At 38.1% G+C, this 17,725-nt stretch overlaps 1 protein-coding gene across 1 annotated transcript in view; it reads left to right on the top strand.

The window, feature by feature from the left end:
* Positions 1–17,725, top strand: part of LMBRD1 (LMBR1 domain containing 1) — an 85,244-nt gene that overhangs the window by 48,772 nt on the left and 18,747 nt on the right. The window contains exons 10-14 of the mRNA XM_009564812.2: positions 5,529–5,593; positions 6,329–6,431; positions 7,591–7,695; positions 8,847–8,996; positions 15,527–15,602. Coding sequence (XP_009563107.2) covers positions 5,529–5,593; positions 6,329–6,431; positions 7,591–7,695; positions 8,847–8,996; positions 15,527–15,602 — 499 coding nt within the window. The remainder of the gene's footprint in view (positions 1–5,528; positions 5,594–6,328; positions 6,432–7,590; positions 7,696–8,846; positions 8,997–15,526; positions 15,603–17,725) is intronic.

Here is a 17,725-nt window from a genome sequence, read left to right as displayed (position 1 = left end):
GGTTTTGATTAAGTGCTGTCCTTTGCTCTGAAGCTGAATGAAGAAAAGGGAAGGGACCCTTAAAGTTCATCTAGTCCAACACCCTTGCCATGGGCAGGGACACCTTCAACTAGATTAGGCTGCTCAGAGCCCCATCCAATCTCACCTTGACTGTTTTCAGGAAGAGGGTTTCTGCCACCTCTCCAGGCAACCTGTTGAAGTGTTGCACTACCCTTGTTGTAAACAATTTCTTCATTGTCTTCCTTATCTCTTCTAGTTTAAAATCACTACTGCTTGTCCGATTTCAACAGGCCCTGCTAAAAAGTTTGTCCCTGTCTTTCTTGTGATCCCCTCTTAAGTACTAAAGGCTGCGGTAAGGTCTTCCCAGAGCCTTCTGTTCTCCAGGCTGAACAACCCCAACTCTCTGAAGTTGTCTTCATTGGAGAGGGGTTCCATGTCTCTAATTTTTTGTGACCCTCCTCTGGACTTGCTCAAACAGTTCCACGTCTTTCCTATACTGAGGGCTCCAGAACTGGATGCAGTACTCAAAGTAGGGTCTCCTTGGAACAGAGGGGCAGAATCTCCTTCCTCGACCTGCTGTCCATGCTTCTTTTCGTGTAGCCCAGGACAAGGCCAGCCTTCTGGGCTGCAAACACACATTACAGTGTCACAGAATTGCTTAGGTTGGAAAAGACCTTTAAGATCATAAAGTACAACTGTAAACCTAACTGCCAGGTCCACCACTAAACCATGTGACTAAGTGTCACATCTACGTGCCTATTAAATACTTTCAGAGATGGTGACTCAAGTGCTTTGCTGGCTCGTGTCTGGTTTTTGATCCACCAGTACCCGAAGTCCTTCTTGGCAGGGCTGCTCTCATTCCATTCATCCCCTAGTCTGTGTTGATACCACTCAGCTTGGTGTCATCTACTGACTTGCTGAGGGTGCAGTCTATCCCACTGTTTGTCTCATTGATGAAGATATTAAACAGTACTGGTCCTAATACATATCCATGAGGGTACACCACTTGTCATCAGTCTCCATCTGAACATTGAGTCATTGACCACTACTCTCTGGATTTCAACATCCAACCAGGTCTTCATCCGCCAAACAGTCCACCCCTTAAATTCCTGTCTCTAATTTAGAGAGAAGGATGTCGAGAGCGACTGTGTCAAAAGACTTACAGAACTCCAAATTGATGACAGCTGTAGCTCTTCTCTTGTCTGTCATTGTCACTCTGTCATTGTAGTGGTGGAATTTCTTTCCACCCCACTAGCCTCACAGACCACTCTGTGCTGCTTTGCATAGCCTTTTTGATGAACTTGGGGCTTCTTTCCTTTACTTGGGCTATTAGTGGATGCAGTGGATCACAGCCCTTGTAGGAAGAATTCATATTGTGTAGAGGCAGTAATCCAGGGCACCAAGATAGCCCCTTGGCCTACCTGAAGCTGATGATTGGTAAGAATCTCCCTAATTGTCTGAAGAAGGGGGCTGATAACTAGTCATCTTGACCAGACACATGGGGAAAGAATACCCATTGTTACAACACAGCGATCCAGAGCATTTGGGCAATCTCTCAGCGTTCCTGGGGTCCTATGTGCCTGGATGGAGGCCTTGTCATAGCCTGAGAAAGACCGACCATCAGTCATGCCCCCCTGGACACCTGATACCTGGACGATGGCCCAGGTGAGGAGGTCTGGTACAACTAGTGTGAAGTTCCACTGGTATGACATCTTCCAAGTGCAGCCAAAGTGAATATTAAAACATGAAAATGAATATTCAAATGTCTGATGGAAGTCAATCTCAAAACCATATAAGTATGCGATTACAAAGAAGGTCCTTTGAAGCTCTTGTGGATTTCCCCATGAGATGGGACATTTCATGTGTAATGTGGGAACTCATTTGCTAAGACAGCTAATAAAAAGGGCTTACACAAAGTCTTTTCCCCCTTGAGAGCGAACCATCACCTGTCAGGGACACTGGTGTGTTGTGAGTGTTCTTACTAATCTTAGGAGTGAAATTTTCAGGCTAGCCTCTCACTTTGTGACCTGTACTTCTCTTATGCTTAAGTATTGATACGTCTTTGTGTGCTTACGTATCTCTTTCTCTGTGCTTGCATATATACTGTAGTAAAGAGGAGTGGGTGGTCTTGTTTTTGTATGTCATTAAGTAGCTGATTAGTTTGATTATAACATATTGTATATTTTAATTGCTTTGTTAATCAATTAATAATCGTTAATATGAATTTTGCAGTCTTACCATCATAAATTCTAAATTGCTGATAAACCAAATCTTTGTGAATTCCCATCTGTGACTATCACTGAAGATTGCTGGGTTGATCAGGCAGGGCTTGCCCTTGGTTGGCCATGCTGGCTGGATGTCTTTCATGTGCCTTAGCATAGCTTCTGGGAGGGTTTGTTGCATTGTCTTCCCTGGTACAGGGATGAGGCTGACAGGTCAGTAGTTCCCAGGGCCCTCCTTTCTGCCCTTTTTATCAATGAGCCTAATGTTGTCCTTTTTCTAGCCACCAAGGACTTCCCACAGCTGCCATTACTTTTCAAATATAGAGAGTGGCTCGGCAACAATATCAGCTATTCCTCAGGCCTTGCCTCATGCTCCATCCACTTAAGAAGTGCAGGAAGAACAGTTGCCAGTGAAGACTGAAGCTGAGTTCAGTACCTCAGCTTTCTACTTGTCCGTTGGTACCAGTTTGCCAGTATTCCTCATCAGGAGGAGGGTGAATGCTTTCTACTCATATTCTCCGGGTCCTGGATTCCTTCTCTCTTAAACTATGATACAAAGCAAAATTATTTTTTGAGTTTTCATGGCTAAGTATATCTGGGATTTTTGGAGATGTTCTAGTTGGTTTAAAGCTAGTAAAAAACAGTATAGTAGTGTCCTGATAAGATTGTGGATGACAGATTTGTCCTTTGCTCTAGGTGATGAGTAAAAGGCAATAGTGACTGTATAGCACATGTTATGTTTTTCCACCCTATCTTTGTTGTATGGGGAGGCGAAAGGAAAGGAAGTACTTCTTCCCCTTACCCAAAGAAATACTAGATGGTATGCAATTGGAGGCATGCTTTTAATCTAAGTCAGGTTGATACCACTTGATAAGACTTAGCCAGACTGAGAGCTGCAAGCTCCACTACTGGTCTCAGCATTGGTATTTTCTTAATCGTTGGCCAAATGCTGGTTAATAGACTAGAAATGAAGTGTCTGTTGGCCTGCAATCACTTCAGTTATGTATGAGGAGAATCTAGGTAAGAACACAAGGATCCTTTCTGTAAAAGGTTTAAGTCAACTGATGCTCTGAAACTTTGTAAATGTAGGTTGATGTTAATTGCAAATGATCTGTTTCAGTAGTCTTACTAGTATTGTGGAAATACAGAATGAGCTACGGTACAGTGAAGGTCATTAATATTAGTCTTCTCAATCTTGTATTCTGTGGGACAGGAGTTGAGGTAAAAATGAGACAAGGAGTACTTTTTCAACCGCTTACTTACTGCTGAAAGTGCCATGCCTCACTTCAGAAGACAGACATATTCCAGAGCAGATATGGCTGCTTGTCTACTGGCCACAGTTGGCAGAAATTAATGAAGTAATGCTTGCTTCAGACTTGGTCTTAGTTGTTTTTAGACTTCTGTTTCCTGTACAGCCAATACCTAGGAGTTTGCTGTGGAGAGGTAAAATCTTATGTGGAAATGTGCAAGTTAAAACTAACCTTGATATTAATCTCTAAATCTATACCCCATAAAGCCTAAATAATTTGCATTGTTTTATAGGCAATATTCTAATATTTTTTGCAGTTTGCAAAACTGAGTTTGCACATGGCAGGTTATCTTCAGAATGTATTTTCCTCTGTTGTAATTAATAACTTAAGGAACAACCTTTATTTCTCTGAATCTGCCTGATTCAGACCACTCATGGAAGACCTGAAAGAAATGGAACCACCTCTGAAAGAAAGCGACTTCTTCCTCTAAAGACAAAACTAAGAAAGGAATGAGTGAAATAGAATTTACAGATAACAGAATATTACTTTCAGTTCTCAAAACTTACTGCCGGGCTGCCTGAATTCTTCCTATTTACTACAAACTTGAAGTTTTTGTGCTTTGACTATATTCAGAGACTAAATCATCTAGCTCTTAAGCTGTTTGCTTCTTTTAATCTGGCCCTTAAAACCTGAAAAATCTACACTTAACTGCTGATATTGCTGGTGTGATAAATCTTCTTTTACTCTTGGTTAATTCAGTTTAGAATTTCATATGCTGCTTTGGCTTAGCCAAAAAACTTTGTTCTTATTTTGTACTTCAGGCGGTTCCATAGTAGTCTGTAAAAGCTTACAAAAAGAGCCTGCTGTTGCTGCTTTTAAAACCAATAGCAGTATCCAATTTAATTATAGTGGTTCTTAAATTTTTAGCTGTACTTAGCTATGCTTATGAGCTGCTGACTAAATAACTGCAACTGCTGTACTTTTTTGGTTTCACATTTTTGCTGAAGGTGTGTGCTCCAGAGGAGGTTTGTGGGACAAGTGACTGGTCTAGTGCAGCAGAAGGAGCATGGAAGCTCTTCTAGTATCTTCTCCAGAAAAGATCTTTATCTGGTGGTTGATATGGTCATAGTAATCTCTTCCCATTTTAATCAACTGTGGATAGATAGTGTTTTAGAATAATCATACTTAAGTAGCACTTACCTAGGTTTTCTTCATGTTTGAGTGTTTTTCTTGCTACCTTCGTGTTTATGGGCACTTTTTTCTTAGTTTATTCTCAAGTCTTCACATTACTTCAAAGTTAAGTTTCTAGTTGGTGTAACTTTTGAGTCAAAGTGTTTTTAATTTAATAATTTCTGAAACTTTAACCTTGAAAATTGCTTTTAAATACTCAGTGCTGATGAAAGGACTTATGAGGCAGATGCAAGGAAAAAGTGGACCTGATACTTTTGCTTGCTTACTTGAGTTTTACTTTCCTCCCTCCAAGTGATTTGGTCACTGAGTGTTTTTGAGTAGTGCTACAGAAGGGAGCTTGCACTTGGGAAGGATGAGATGTTCCTTGGAAGCTGTGCATAAGTTGCCTCCTGTTGGAAGGTGAACAAAAAGATCTGGTGACCAAGGGGAACAAATTTTAATTTCCCCTTAGTTAAGCCCATAGGTTTTCTATTTGATATAGCAGGTATGGGTTGTGCCTTCTGCTAAATGCTGTGTTCCTTTACTAAAATATCTCACCTGTGTTCTTAATGACACTTACTTATGATTAGAATTCGGTTTTGCACTGTAGCATGTGATATACTTTAATGTTTGATTCTGCCCTTCGTCTATCTACCAGGCAGAGAGGTGGTACTTATGATGAACCTTTTAAATGCTTGACATAAATGCTGTTTAGCAGAGTAAACATCTTGTTACCACTTCTCTAGAGTATTTACAGGAAAAGTCATTTCAAGGGCTCTGAGGTGGTCTGAGATCATTAGTCCTTTATTGAAACTTAGACAAGTCTTTGCTCCTTGTGTCAGCTGCCAGTACTTTCAGTTAAATTGTAATAAATTTTTACTTCTAGATTGTGTGGGGAGTATTCTTCATCATTGTGGCACTGCTCTTCACTGTCTCTCTGTTCTTGTCAAAGTAAGTACATTTCAGCATTTTTTTTAACCACTTTTGCTCTGTGGTTTGCTTCAAGAGTTAGCCCACTTTCCTATGCTATGTTTCTGTAACTAGAGCTGCATTTCTTGTTATAGTAGCGTATATTGAAACTGAGCAAAATGTGCTGAAACATTATTCAAGAAAGGACATGGTTCAGCTTGACTGTATGCTGCTGTAAACAGTCATGGATTAGCAATGAAATTAAGCATATATATTAAGGAAATTTAATTCAGACTGCAGAAGTACTCTGCTTGAGTGAATCTTAATGCGTGGTAGGTGGTACTTGGACTGGGTAACAGGTGCTTAAATTCCTGCAGTAAATGACATGTATAATCCGTTATGATGTGTGTTACGCTGTAATTACTCCATGACATTGAAAACTATATTGACAGCTGCAAATCTGGTGGATCTCAATCAAGATTGACACTAACTGGAGGTTTCAAATGTTGGCTTTTTTAATTTTTCACACTGGGCAAATGAGCTCTATGACCCAAATTAAGAGAAACCTAAAATGCCACGGAGATGCAGAAATCAATATACCTTTTCACAGGACCAGTGCAATGAGCGTGGTAAAAAAAGACTGTGTCTATATAGATATGATAAAGCTGTCAGTCTTTAGGCTCACCTCAGCTTTTTTGAGCTGCCCTTTTAAATTAAACTGGAGACACAGCTCTAGGAGAGCCATAGTACTTACCCTGTTTTTCTTAATTACTGCAGTTTGGACAAAGCTCTCCATTCAGCTGGCTTCGACTCAGGATTTATAATTTTAGGAACTAATCTGACCAATCCATTGAATATGCTGTTACCTGTTCTTCAAACAGTAAGTAAAAAAAAGGTGATACATGTATGTAAGGATGGTCCTCTGTTTTCTGGTTAGCTGTCAGAAGGTATAAAATACACTTCTCCCAAAGTAATTCTTAAAACAAAACTATCTAAATGTGTGTTCTGTAAAAGCAAGACAACTTCCTTATGAACAGTCTTTTGGTTATTCGATACTGATATGGAAATCTTGGGTGGATTGAAGACTATTATGGAGGAAGGTAGTGCCTGAAACTTTCGTTGAATGAGAACATAGTGCCAATGAACAATGAAGTCACTCCTAATTATCACGCGTAAAATAAAAGCTACTTTCTGCAGTGCCCTGCCTACACTCTTGTTTGTGTACTTGATTGTTTAGCCTAGTTAAGTGATGCACCTTTTCACTTGCAATGTACTTATTGCTCCTTTAAAAAGATAGTACATTCTGTGCTGTTAGGTATATTACGGTAATGCTTTAGTTGTTGAAACAAACCCTGCATAAGAACAAACATCCTAACTTCAGTAAGCCTGAAAGGCATGAAAGCCCCACACAAACATGGAAAGCAGTCATAGGCAAGTGAAGAAAATGGAAAGCTTTAACATAAGCTAGTGCTTTACTCTCCCATAGTTGATGTCTTTTCATATTCATGTGGTATGATGGGTTGGTACAATGTGTTGCTTCCCCATGGTATCTAAAACTATTGAGCAAATAAGTTTGCAGTTTACTGAGAAAAGTAAGTATTTCAAGCCATTATTAACGTAAATATAAAATGCAAGATTTGTATGCAAATATGTTCAGAAATATTCACGAATAGAGTGCCTATACAATCCTAAAATGACTATTGCCACTGTGGGTTTTCTTTAAAATGTATTCTCAAAATGGCATTACATATTTCTTTCTGTAAAAACGTACAACGCTTCAAAATGGAAGTTAGTTTTCAATTAAGGGAAGTGCTCCATTGTTTCCCCAAACTAATTGTTAAAGTTGTATTAGGAGCAAGCTATATTAACTATATTTGGAGCCAGCTATGTAAAACTCTTAAATGGAAGGACTTTTACTACCTCAGATACTATAAGTACCATAAGTAGTGTAAGTACTTCATTAGCTTTTAAGTGGGGGAAGAGCTTGTTCTAGTTTGAATGTTTTCTTGTCTTTTTAACTGCTTGTGTTCTTGTTTTAGGTTTTTCCACTCGATTATATTCTTATTACAACTATTGTTATGTACTTTATCTTCACTTCAATGGCAGGGATTCGAAATATGGGTATATGGTTCTTCTGGATAAGGGTAAATATGACTTCAGAGTTTATTTCATAGTACTCAGTAAGATGTTTAATAAATATGTGATATTGAACATATTTAATATTATTGATGTACCTACTTTTTAAATGCCCTATATTGCAGATAAAATTGTCTGTATGTCTAATGAATGTCAAAAGCCTATTGTACAATTTTCACTGCTTTGGAAAGGTTTTCCTTTTTGCTATGTTATCAGGCCAAAACTGTCACTTTAATTTGATAGGCAATACAGTCAGCTGACTGTTTCAAGTGTTTAATCAGTGGCAGTTTGGCTTCTGACTTAAGTTAGTCATGTGCTTCTGGTATACTGAAACTACTAGTGAATTTTATGGTCAAAATCTGAAATATGCATGCAGCCAGTAGTGCTTCAATGCTTCTTAGGTGGCAAGCAAGTTGATCTAGCTTGATAAGAGATAAAATAGTACAGTGGTCATGTGCCATATCTAAATATGATGGAAATACATTACTGTGTATGAAAAAGCAGCATTATGTTCAAGTGTGCCACTCATGCCTGTGATGCTTGGTTCAATATTTCCCTGTTTTTGTGACTACTTTCTCTTTAATTCTGTCACCCTTCCATGTGGCGACACCCCAAAATTGTGAACAGTGACACCAAGTCCTTCCAGTGAGTTGTGAGGCTGGCTGTTTGTTTCAATTTTCCATCTTTTACTCCTCAGTTGCCAGCTTCCTAACTCTAATATGGTACTTAGGTTGAGCCTTTGGGGATTACAGGACAGTGATACCTACAGGGTAACAACAAGGGATTCTATATCTGATTAGAGGTGTAATGACACATGACGGCTCACCTTGACCGAAGGACACGATCTTTGACAAACCAAGGCACAGTTTATCAGTGACGGGCAACACAATTTAAATCTTGCTTCTGACTGCTGTTTTATAAGTGTTCTGGGTCATTAATGCAAACAACTCAATTGATCAAATAGCTGTGCTTTGAAATTCAGGTTAATACACCTGAAAACCTACTTTGACTCCTTAGAATTAAATTGCCAGAGGATACTTTTAGCAACATCCCACTTCTGTGGTAGAATTAAAGCTGTTACTTGAATTAAAGAGGATTTAAAATGTCTTTAGGAAAAAAAAAGTCATTATTTTAATATCTGTATGTTTTCTGGTTTTAGCTTTATAAAATCAGACGAGGGAAAACTCGACCTCAAGCACTCTTGTTTCTCTGCATGATACTTCTGTTGATAGTTCTTCATACAAGTTACATGATCTACAGTCTCGCTCCTCAGTATGTAATGTACGGAAGCCAAAAATACCTGGTACAGGTGAGATATAAAACTTTAAAAAAAGATTAAAAATTATGTTCTGTATCAAAAATGTACTCTTTACAGTGACTTTATAGAGAGGACCATTCTCAATTTTGAAGACACTTTTTTGTAGCTGTTTCTTTTAACTACCAGTACCTCTTTTGACAATACATAAGCCAGAAACTGGATGTACTGTATTTAACAATTTACAGGTTTGGTATCTCGTGGGGGTATGCATTAAATCTGATGTTGCAAATGTAGACAACTAACCAGGTTATGAACTAGTTGCTAATATTTAGACCAATGAAGTCCAGATCTTTTGGTGTGCTGTATAAGTTTCAGGAACACAAAGCAGTTGAGCAGGTGTGGTTGGGAGAAGGAATTAAAATGAGGTTGAAGTAACTGGGTGCTGCTTTGACCATTTGGAATGCTTCTGTTTATTTTCCAGAAGTCTGAGTAAAAGGTTGGCAGGGAGAAATTGAAGTTGAGGTAGTGTTAAACATGCTAGAGAAAAGGAACTGGGTCAACTTAAACATGCTTTTATGGAATAGAGCTGTCACTGCAGGAAGTGAAGCATTCAATAAATGCAACTTTTCTTTGGTCTTTAGCTCTGAATTTTCTGATAATGGGTAGTTGGTCAATCCAGCATCAATCCAAGCACAGTAATGGAATCACTGTAAGAGATCTGATGTTCAGGAGGTTTAGTGCATTTCTATTAAATTTTGTGCTAGATATAATTAATACAAAATCAACATGCTTAGACATATATGAATTGGCTCAACTTGTTGGAATTAGGGTAGTAGCAGCAAAAAACTAAACTGAAATCAGTTTAGAAAAGTGGTTTGTTTCTGTGATGGTTTTACATAAAACTGGCATGATTTCTCACTATTTATGTAGCCTAGAACATCATATAGCTATATCTGAATTAGTCATGAGCTCAAGTCTCTGCAAAAGGCAGTTTGGTGGCTTTTTAGTTTTTATATTTCTGGTTACAGTGTAGAACCATTGTGGGTGGAAGAGTGGGAAGGTCAATTTCATTAAGGATCCTGCAGAACTAGACTTAAGCTTTTCAGTGATCTGAGAAAAGAATCCTTCCTGATAAAGCTTGCAAATAGTATGGAAGATTGAAGATAAAAGAAAATGATAGACAGTTTATTTTATTCATAAAGCGAAACAATGTTTCAGTAAAATAAAATGTGTGTATATTGAGGGGAGCAGAAGCATTGGGACTTAAACTTGCACAGTAGCTGTTTATGACAAGTATCTGAATATGTGGTTTGTAATGAAAAAGGGTTAAGAGGATGGAGCACAGCAGTGAGAAGGCTCTTGGGGCATTCAAACAGCTATTGAAATACAGTCCTGGTCAGCACTACAAGAGGGATTAGCTGAAATGATTCATTAGAACTACAGCTTTTTGTTTCAAGTACTAACAAAATGTTATGACCAAGTGACCCATCCTGGGTCTTTACTGTCTTATGTCTCATTTTGAAGAGCTGTTTTTCAAGTGCATTAAATAGCTTGGGTAGGAACTGGTTTTGTTTTTATAAAACTTGGATGTTATCTGAAAACCTCGTATTTACTTGGTATTCCAGAGAAGTCTAGAAGTAATTCACTGGCATACCAAGTAAATACGAGGTTTTCGGGTAACATCCTCTTCAAGAATCTTTCAGAATTTACCGGACACATTCTCAGTATTTGACTATGCTGACAACTGGATGTTCAAGTTTTGTGTTTTGAAATCATTTTGAAATGAAGAGAGATGGTTCCTGGGAGTCAAGAGGAGTGAGATTTTATTGTGTGTATGCTAGCAATGAGGAGGTTTTCAGGAGTTACAAATTGGTTGTTGTGGAACAATACGTAGGAGCTGGGCAAGTGAAATACATTTTGTGCATATGGCAAGCTTCCTGATAATGGAACCTGTATGTGCCAGTTTGCTTGGACAGTCTAGTTTTTCATTGATCTCACAAACCAGTCAATTTCTTAATTAAAAGCAACCTCATTGGTAACACCATCTAGAACCAAGTAATAAGTAAGCAATATTTGAAGTAACTTAGTGGATGAGTAGGCTGGTACACATGCATGTCAGAATCTGGTCACCCACAAAGGCTTCCCTGTTTTCTTTGCTTTACAGTAATACCCAATATAGTATCCTGTCAAACTAATTTGTACCCAAAATCCATAGTAATGCATTAGATGGGTTAGAATCCTGTCTGAATCTTGAACAATTCCCTTTGGAGACTGCTGCTCTTGTGAAGATGTTTCAACTTTGAAGTGCTGTTGACTTTTCCTGATAATTGAATATTTGTGGATGTAGAAAATATATTGGAACAAACTGGACATGTAATCATAGAAGCCTGCTTGCACAATGCTACCTACGACGATCAGTAGAAAGGAATGTGCTAAAGTATCAATGTTTAGACACCAAGGCCTATAGTCAGTTCTTAGGTACAAAGCCTTAGTATAAGGCTTCAAGGTTGTGATGTTTTCTGAGAGCTTTGCTATCTCATGAGAATGAGGAGACTGGCTTGATAAAGTCAGAACCAGGCATGGGAACCGGGTGCTTGGTTTAACAGTGTGACTTTACGATTAGAATATGTTGTAAATATTCTGATTCCATGGAAACATGCACTCTGATTATCTGTATAAATAGACCCTCGGATGTTACAATAAACGAGCACTGAGTCATACCTCTAGGAGGACTCGTTCATTGACTCCGGGGCTCCCCTCCTTCTACATGTGGAAAAATAGAGCTCTTATGAAGCAATTAATGTTAGCTAGACCTGTGATGCATGCTTCAATTTTATTGACCACTGAGGTGTTCTAAGTATGCATCTTCAGGTATGACGTCCATAGGAAACTTTTGGACATTTTTTTGATGCATTACACTTTAACATGTGAGGCCATGTATAGGGCTTTGATCTGCTTGCACAGCTCTTCAAACACTGAGGAGCTCTGTTTCATCTCTTAAGACAACTTTTGTAACACTTGCTAAAAAGCCATGAGGCTCTTTATAGCCTTTCATAAAGGTAGAGTGTTCTGTCCACATCCAGGCTGCATTTTCAGCTTTGTAGCAAAAACATAACTTTGCCTTTACTTGAAGTGTAGTTGATATTTCTGTTCAACAAGGCCAAGTTTTTTCCATTTGTCTGGAAGAAAGACCATTGCTCCCTGATGTTTCTATCTAGTGGATCTGTAAGACTCGACTGGCTCAGACAGATGTTAAAAGGTCAGTGTTTGACATAGGCTGCACTGATATTTACCCTCACTTGAGGGCAAGAGGAGCAGTCAGTTGCTTTCCTTCCTCAACCTTCACAGAGATAACTTAGAGGAGTGGAACCAACCTGGGGGACACTATCTCCATTGTCATCAGCAGGAATCTAGAAGTATCCCTTAGATAGCCAAGTGTGCAAATGTATCTTTAAGTTCTTGATCCTGAACATAAACAGGAACAACTTATGTAAGTGTAACAGGCTGTAACTGAACAGATGCATACACAGTTACTCTATTTGTTTATTTCTCTTGCTTGTCCTTGAGGCATCCTGCTTTCAGCTGTGAACTGAATGTGATAACTAGAGCACTAGAGTTTTACTCTGACGATACTCATAATAAAAATGGCTGAAATTTGAGTGCTCTGCTGTGTAATGCTAAGTAAATTACTTTGAGGAGTTGTTCTGTAGGCACATCTCTGCTGTCCCTTATGCATCTTTTCCACATCCACTCGTTTTCGGTGTCCTGCCAGGGCCACAGGGGCTCTACCTCAAGCATATGTATACTAATACAAAAGTGCTGAGATGACAGCATTAATAGCTGAGCTCTCACAACTTTTCTGGGAGAAAGTGCCTCTGAAGTGCCTGAGAGCTGATGCATCCAGCAGGGGAGGCAGAGGTGGAGTTACAATTTTGTGTGCAGTTGCATGCCCACAGTCTCGCTGGGATCAGATGTGATGAAATAGCTCATACAACTGAAGGGCTGCCATGGGTGTAGGGTGTGGGATCTAAGAGAGGCAGGCTAAGAGAGAGATAAGGAGAGTTGACCTTTATGTTGGAGAGCAGTGGAGTCTTGCCTTGAGATGGATAAACTAGTTAAGTGCTTATGGGTTAGGATTAGAAGGCAAATTAGCATTAGTTATATTGTCTGCTACAAGCTGCTTCATAGGACAAAGTAGCAGATGACCCTTTGAGACAGCTGCAACTTTGTGTTCACAGTAAAGAGAGACAGTTGAGCAGAAGCAATCCAGGGTCTTCTGTAGTGCACTGACGACTTCCACAGGCGGTTAAGGAGCTGAAATAGGAAGGAAGATGCTGTCTTGGACCTAATGATGAAAACAAGGACGAAGTGATCAAGGACATTCTTTGCTGCAGTGAGCACGAGATCGTTAAATATCAGAATCCAAAGGGCAAATAGTAGGATCACAGCCTGGATTCAGGAGAGAAGATTTTGGTCTGTTCAGGCGCTTGAAAGAGTTCTAGCATGTAGAAATTAATTCTGTGCAGAGGTATGATTTTTATTTTTTTTTTTTTTAAAAAAAAAAGACTTTTTTTACTCTGTTTTCTTTCACTGGATGAAGTGATGCTGAACTCCTGAGTCTCACTATAAATACTGTTAGTTTCTAGTTAAATCTTTAATGTAAGTAATAATTTCCAACTTATTTCATTATTAGGTAAGTTAGTTTTGTGTAAGAATACTTTTGTGATATTTAATACTGGTGTAATTTGCTTTGTGTAGTAGTAATACTATTACTTACATATTAAAGAATATTACATTTGAATGTCAGAAATCCTAGCTACTTTAAAATGGAAGTGGTGCTCAGATAGGTGTTAATGAGATTACTGTTCCTCTTAGCATGGCAAAAGTGGTTCATAATTTTTATTGAGAAGGTTTAATACCGTGAAATGCTTTACTTCATATCTCTGTTTTGGAACACAGGTTCTGTTTCTGGTTTTATGTCTGTTTTGTGAAAAAGTAGATAACTTTCAGTGAACCTTTACAAGGTTTTGCCATATGTAGGAGAGAAGAAAGAAATGCTAATGAAATAGAGGCTGGCTTTATGGCTCCAAGTTGTATGCCAGTGCCTTGAGCTTGTGGAAAGCATTTGGTGTTGAATCCAGATATGGCAGAAGCCTTAAATTACAGGAGTGTCCATGGAGACCAAGACTATCAGCCCTAGAAAAAGGCATGGATATTATCAAAGGAAACATGCAAGTCTACCTATTGATGCATGTTGTATTTTAAGTTCCTACTATTTAAAACTTAGTCAAGAAGGTTAAGGAAGGAGAAATTTTGAAATTACGGGAGTCTGATTCTTCTGTGCTTTTAATATGCCCCTGTATAGCTGTACGATGTATGACGCTGTTCTTTAGAAAACCACACTCCCTCAGCAGTGTAAGCTGTAGTGGTTACAGCAGCTGCAATATCTTCTAGAGATGCAGCACTGCTAAATGAATGCTGAATAATTGAAACTTCATTTCTTCCATTCTTATTGTATTATTTCTATCTACATGTTGTCCTCTTAGTTCCATTTTAGCTCTCGATTCCTGTGCCTAATCATGCTCGGTTTGGATCAGTTTCTTCTAAGGCAGTTGTGGTCTCCTTGCTGCCATGTGTTTGCATGAAATGAAGTTAACTGCTCATACAGACCGCTGCTTTTTAAGACAGACACTTGCTTGTTTCTCTTGAATGTCCAGAGTGAAAGCTGAATTTAGTTAATATTGATAGACTTTGTCAATTAAGTTGTCAGAAAAACATTTAGTTTTATATACCAGCTTGTACTGATTTCTGGTAGGTTTTAAGGGGCATGTTTTCTTCTGCTTGAAGGAGAAAAGGTGTTAACCTTTTCAGATTTCTTTAGAGGGTTTCCTTTTTAGGAGCTCATGAGAGTGAATGTTAAGTGCAGTAGATCAGAAACCCTTTTTCTTCATACACTAACTCGCTTCAGTGTAGATTTATATTGGATTCTGCTAAAATTTTTCTTTGATTATTCAAGAGTGAGTATGATACCTAGAGTTTAGTCTCTAAAAGGATCCGTTTTCCAAAGATCAGAGACTTAACCACGAATACTTGGGGTTTCAGTAGTTCACTTCAACAGAATTTTTATTCCTCCACTCTGGCTGTCCAAGTAGTTTGGATACTATCATCTGGCTTTTAGACCAGAAGTAAACTGTATTTAGGTATCATTATGCAAGCCTAACGCTTCCATGGTGTCTTCATCACCAAAATTGAATTGCAGATACTTTTTATACACAGTTAAAAGATTTAATTTCAAAGGTGATTTTTTTGTTTTTCACTAGTCTTCAAGAAGAACACAAACTATTACTTTTTTTCTAAATGAAAGCATATTTAGAAATGTTCGTGTCCTACCACTGACAGCTTAGTCTGCATGTACTATTAAAAAAAACACCTCTGATCCTTTTAATATTCTAAGAGGTTTGTCAAAGCCTTTTTATAAACTTAATAATTTATTGGGAGATGTGTTTGTTTCAAGGACTGTTTGTGTATGGAAGAACATTGCTGCTAGAATAGTATACTAATTTTCCATATTTATAATGCAGAGTAATAAGACAATTGATGGCCAGCCAAGGAATGTGACATTTGTATCTAAAGACTGTGATGCAGATGCACCTGAAGGTAAGATAAATCAATTTCTAATATTTCGTATTTTATATGTGCATGTTCAGCTGTACAAGCAGCTCAGTATTGTCATGGCTTTAATTTACTGTAGACATGAAGATTTCAGGTATAGCCATGTCCAGAAAATAGATTGCTTACAGCTAATTTATTTCATTTGAAAAAATTACTATTTTTAGTGGAAACCATGTGCAACAGTGCATTCCATTTAATTTTAAAATCTCCCATTTGCTTTAATAAGCATATTGGAAGACCTTAAAAATAAGCTGTAGCTTAGCTGTTTGGCATTGGAAGTGTCACTTTAGTGTTTGTTTGTCATACAAACATGCAGGCAAGTATTTTAATAAATTTCATAATATACTCGGGAAAACTAAGATTTGAACTTCTCAGTGCAACTTTAAAGGTAAGACAATTGTGCAATTGCAATTAAGAGGTAAATATGGGCTGTTCCATGAGCAATAGTGGCAGTGGAACTAGGCATCTTAGGCTATTTTTGTGTAATCCTCTTACTTTAAATTTATCCTTCCCCATAACATCCATTGTAACTCTTGCTTCTCTGTCATTAACCATCCCTTTTAATAAGGTTTTTGGGTAGATATGTTGTGGATATTCTGGAGCTGCGAGGAGTGACTAGCAAGCAGATGACTTTACTTTTTTTTTTCTGAGGAAATGGTAACATCTTAGTCTTTATTCCTCTGAGATTTGGCGAGAGCTGGGAATGAGTTTTATCCTGGTTTCATTAAAAAAAAATGAGCTACTTGAAATCATGCTGGATTTATTTTTCATAATGTTGCCTTCTCCCCCCCTCCCCGGTGTATATACAAGTTTTGCATCGTTTCAATTGCACTAGCCACTGTAATACTGATATCACAGGTTAAGGTCGCCATCAGTTTTATAGATTGCTTTCTTCTCTTGTTTGAAAATTGATCTCGGTAACATTTATGGCCTTTGGAATGGTCCAGATGTTTTCAGGCTGAAGCTCTCAGTTGTTCTCCCTCTGACAAACTTTCAGCTCCTCTCTATATGCATTTATGTACTTGTAAAAAGGCTTGGCAGTGTTTGTTAACATAGAAAAGATAAATAGTTGTCCTGTAACTACTGAATTTTGACTGTGCTTCTAGAAGATCCTAGCAGCAACTTTGCTTTTCTTCCTGCTTGTGTTATTGGGGAAGATAATCCTTAGTAGCACAAAAGTTGTTTAAAATCAGAGATAACTGGACCATTAGTTCTTTGTTCCCAGTCTGTCATGCGGTGGTCTCTTCTCATGGTGGTTCCCTTGCTTAAACTCATCTTCAAATTAAGTATGTAGGTGTTAGTCTTGTTCCTGGTGGTTCATATGATTTCCCAAGACTGATGGACTTTATTCCCGTGTCCTGTATTTCAAAAAATCATCTACCTGTATTTTTTAATGGCTGTTTTTAGACTTAAAATAGTTTTAAGTGTTTTGATTTTTTTTGTCAAATGTAATTGTTAAATTAATGTTTAAGCTGACGTACTTTCGTGATCAGAAATAGAAGCTGTTCTGTGGCAGAGTTTAAAAGAGCAGAATCTGTCATCTTTCAAAACAAAATCACTTCGAGCAGGTTGTAGAGATCTTTTGTTTCTTGTGAATAGCTTCTATGCTTGGCTAGTATTTCCTGGGAGAAGAATATACTGACTGGCATGATAAGCTCAGTAGTCTTGACTTTTCTGGGAGAAATTCTAATACTATGATTCGTCAGACTTTGCTTAATTGTATCAACTGAATTTGGACTGAAAAACTTCCTAAATTCTACCTATGCTTGATTATATTGTTTGAGTACTTTGAATACTTTGAATGATTTTTTTGTTTTGCCCTGAACTTGCTTTGATTAATGGAAACAATGCAACTGATGCTTAAAACTAGTTTTCTGATGTGCTGAACACAAGTTTGCCAGTGTAAATGATGGCTTTGGTTTGCTGTCATTAACATCTGTTATTGCACTGGGTATCTTTGAGTCATGTTCTCATTTCTTAATTGGAAATAGGTGGAGAAGGTATTGATATGCTGTCCTAGGCTAGCCTAGTGTAAGTAGAAGATGGATGAATGTTTCTTAAATGCGTGTGTTAATGTTATCAAAAACCTGTAGCGGAGGTCTGTGAAC

This window comes from Cuculus canorus, chromosome 3 (assembly GCF_017976375.1).
Source record: "Cuculus canorus isolate bCucCan1 chromosome 3, bCucCan1.pri, whole genome shotgun sequence".
Classification (NCBI taxonomy): Eukaryota; Metazoa; Chordata; class Aves; order Cuculiformes; family Cuculidae; genus Cuculus; species Cuculus canorus.
This window is presented reverse-complemented; position numbering and strand designations above follow the sequence as displayed.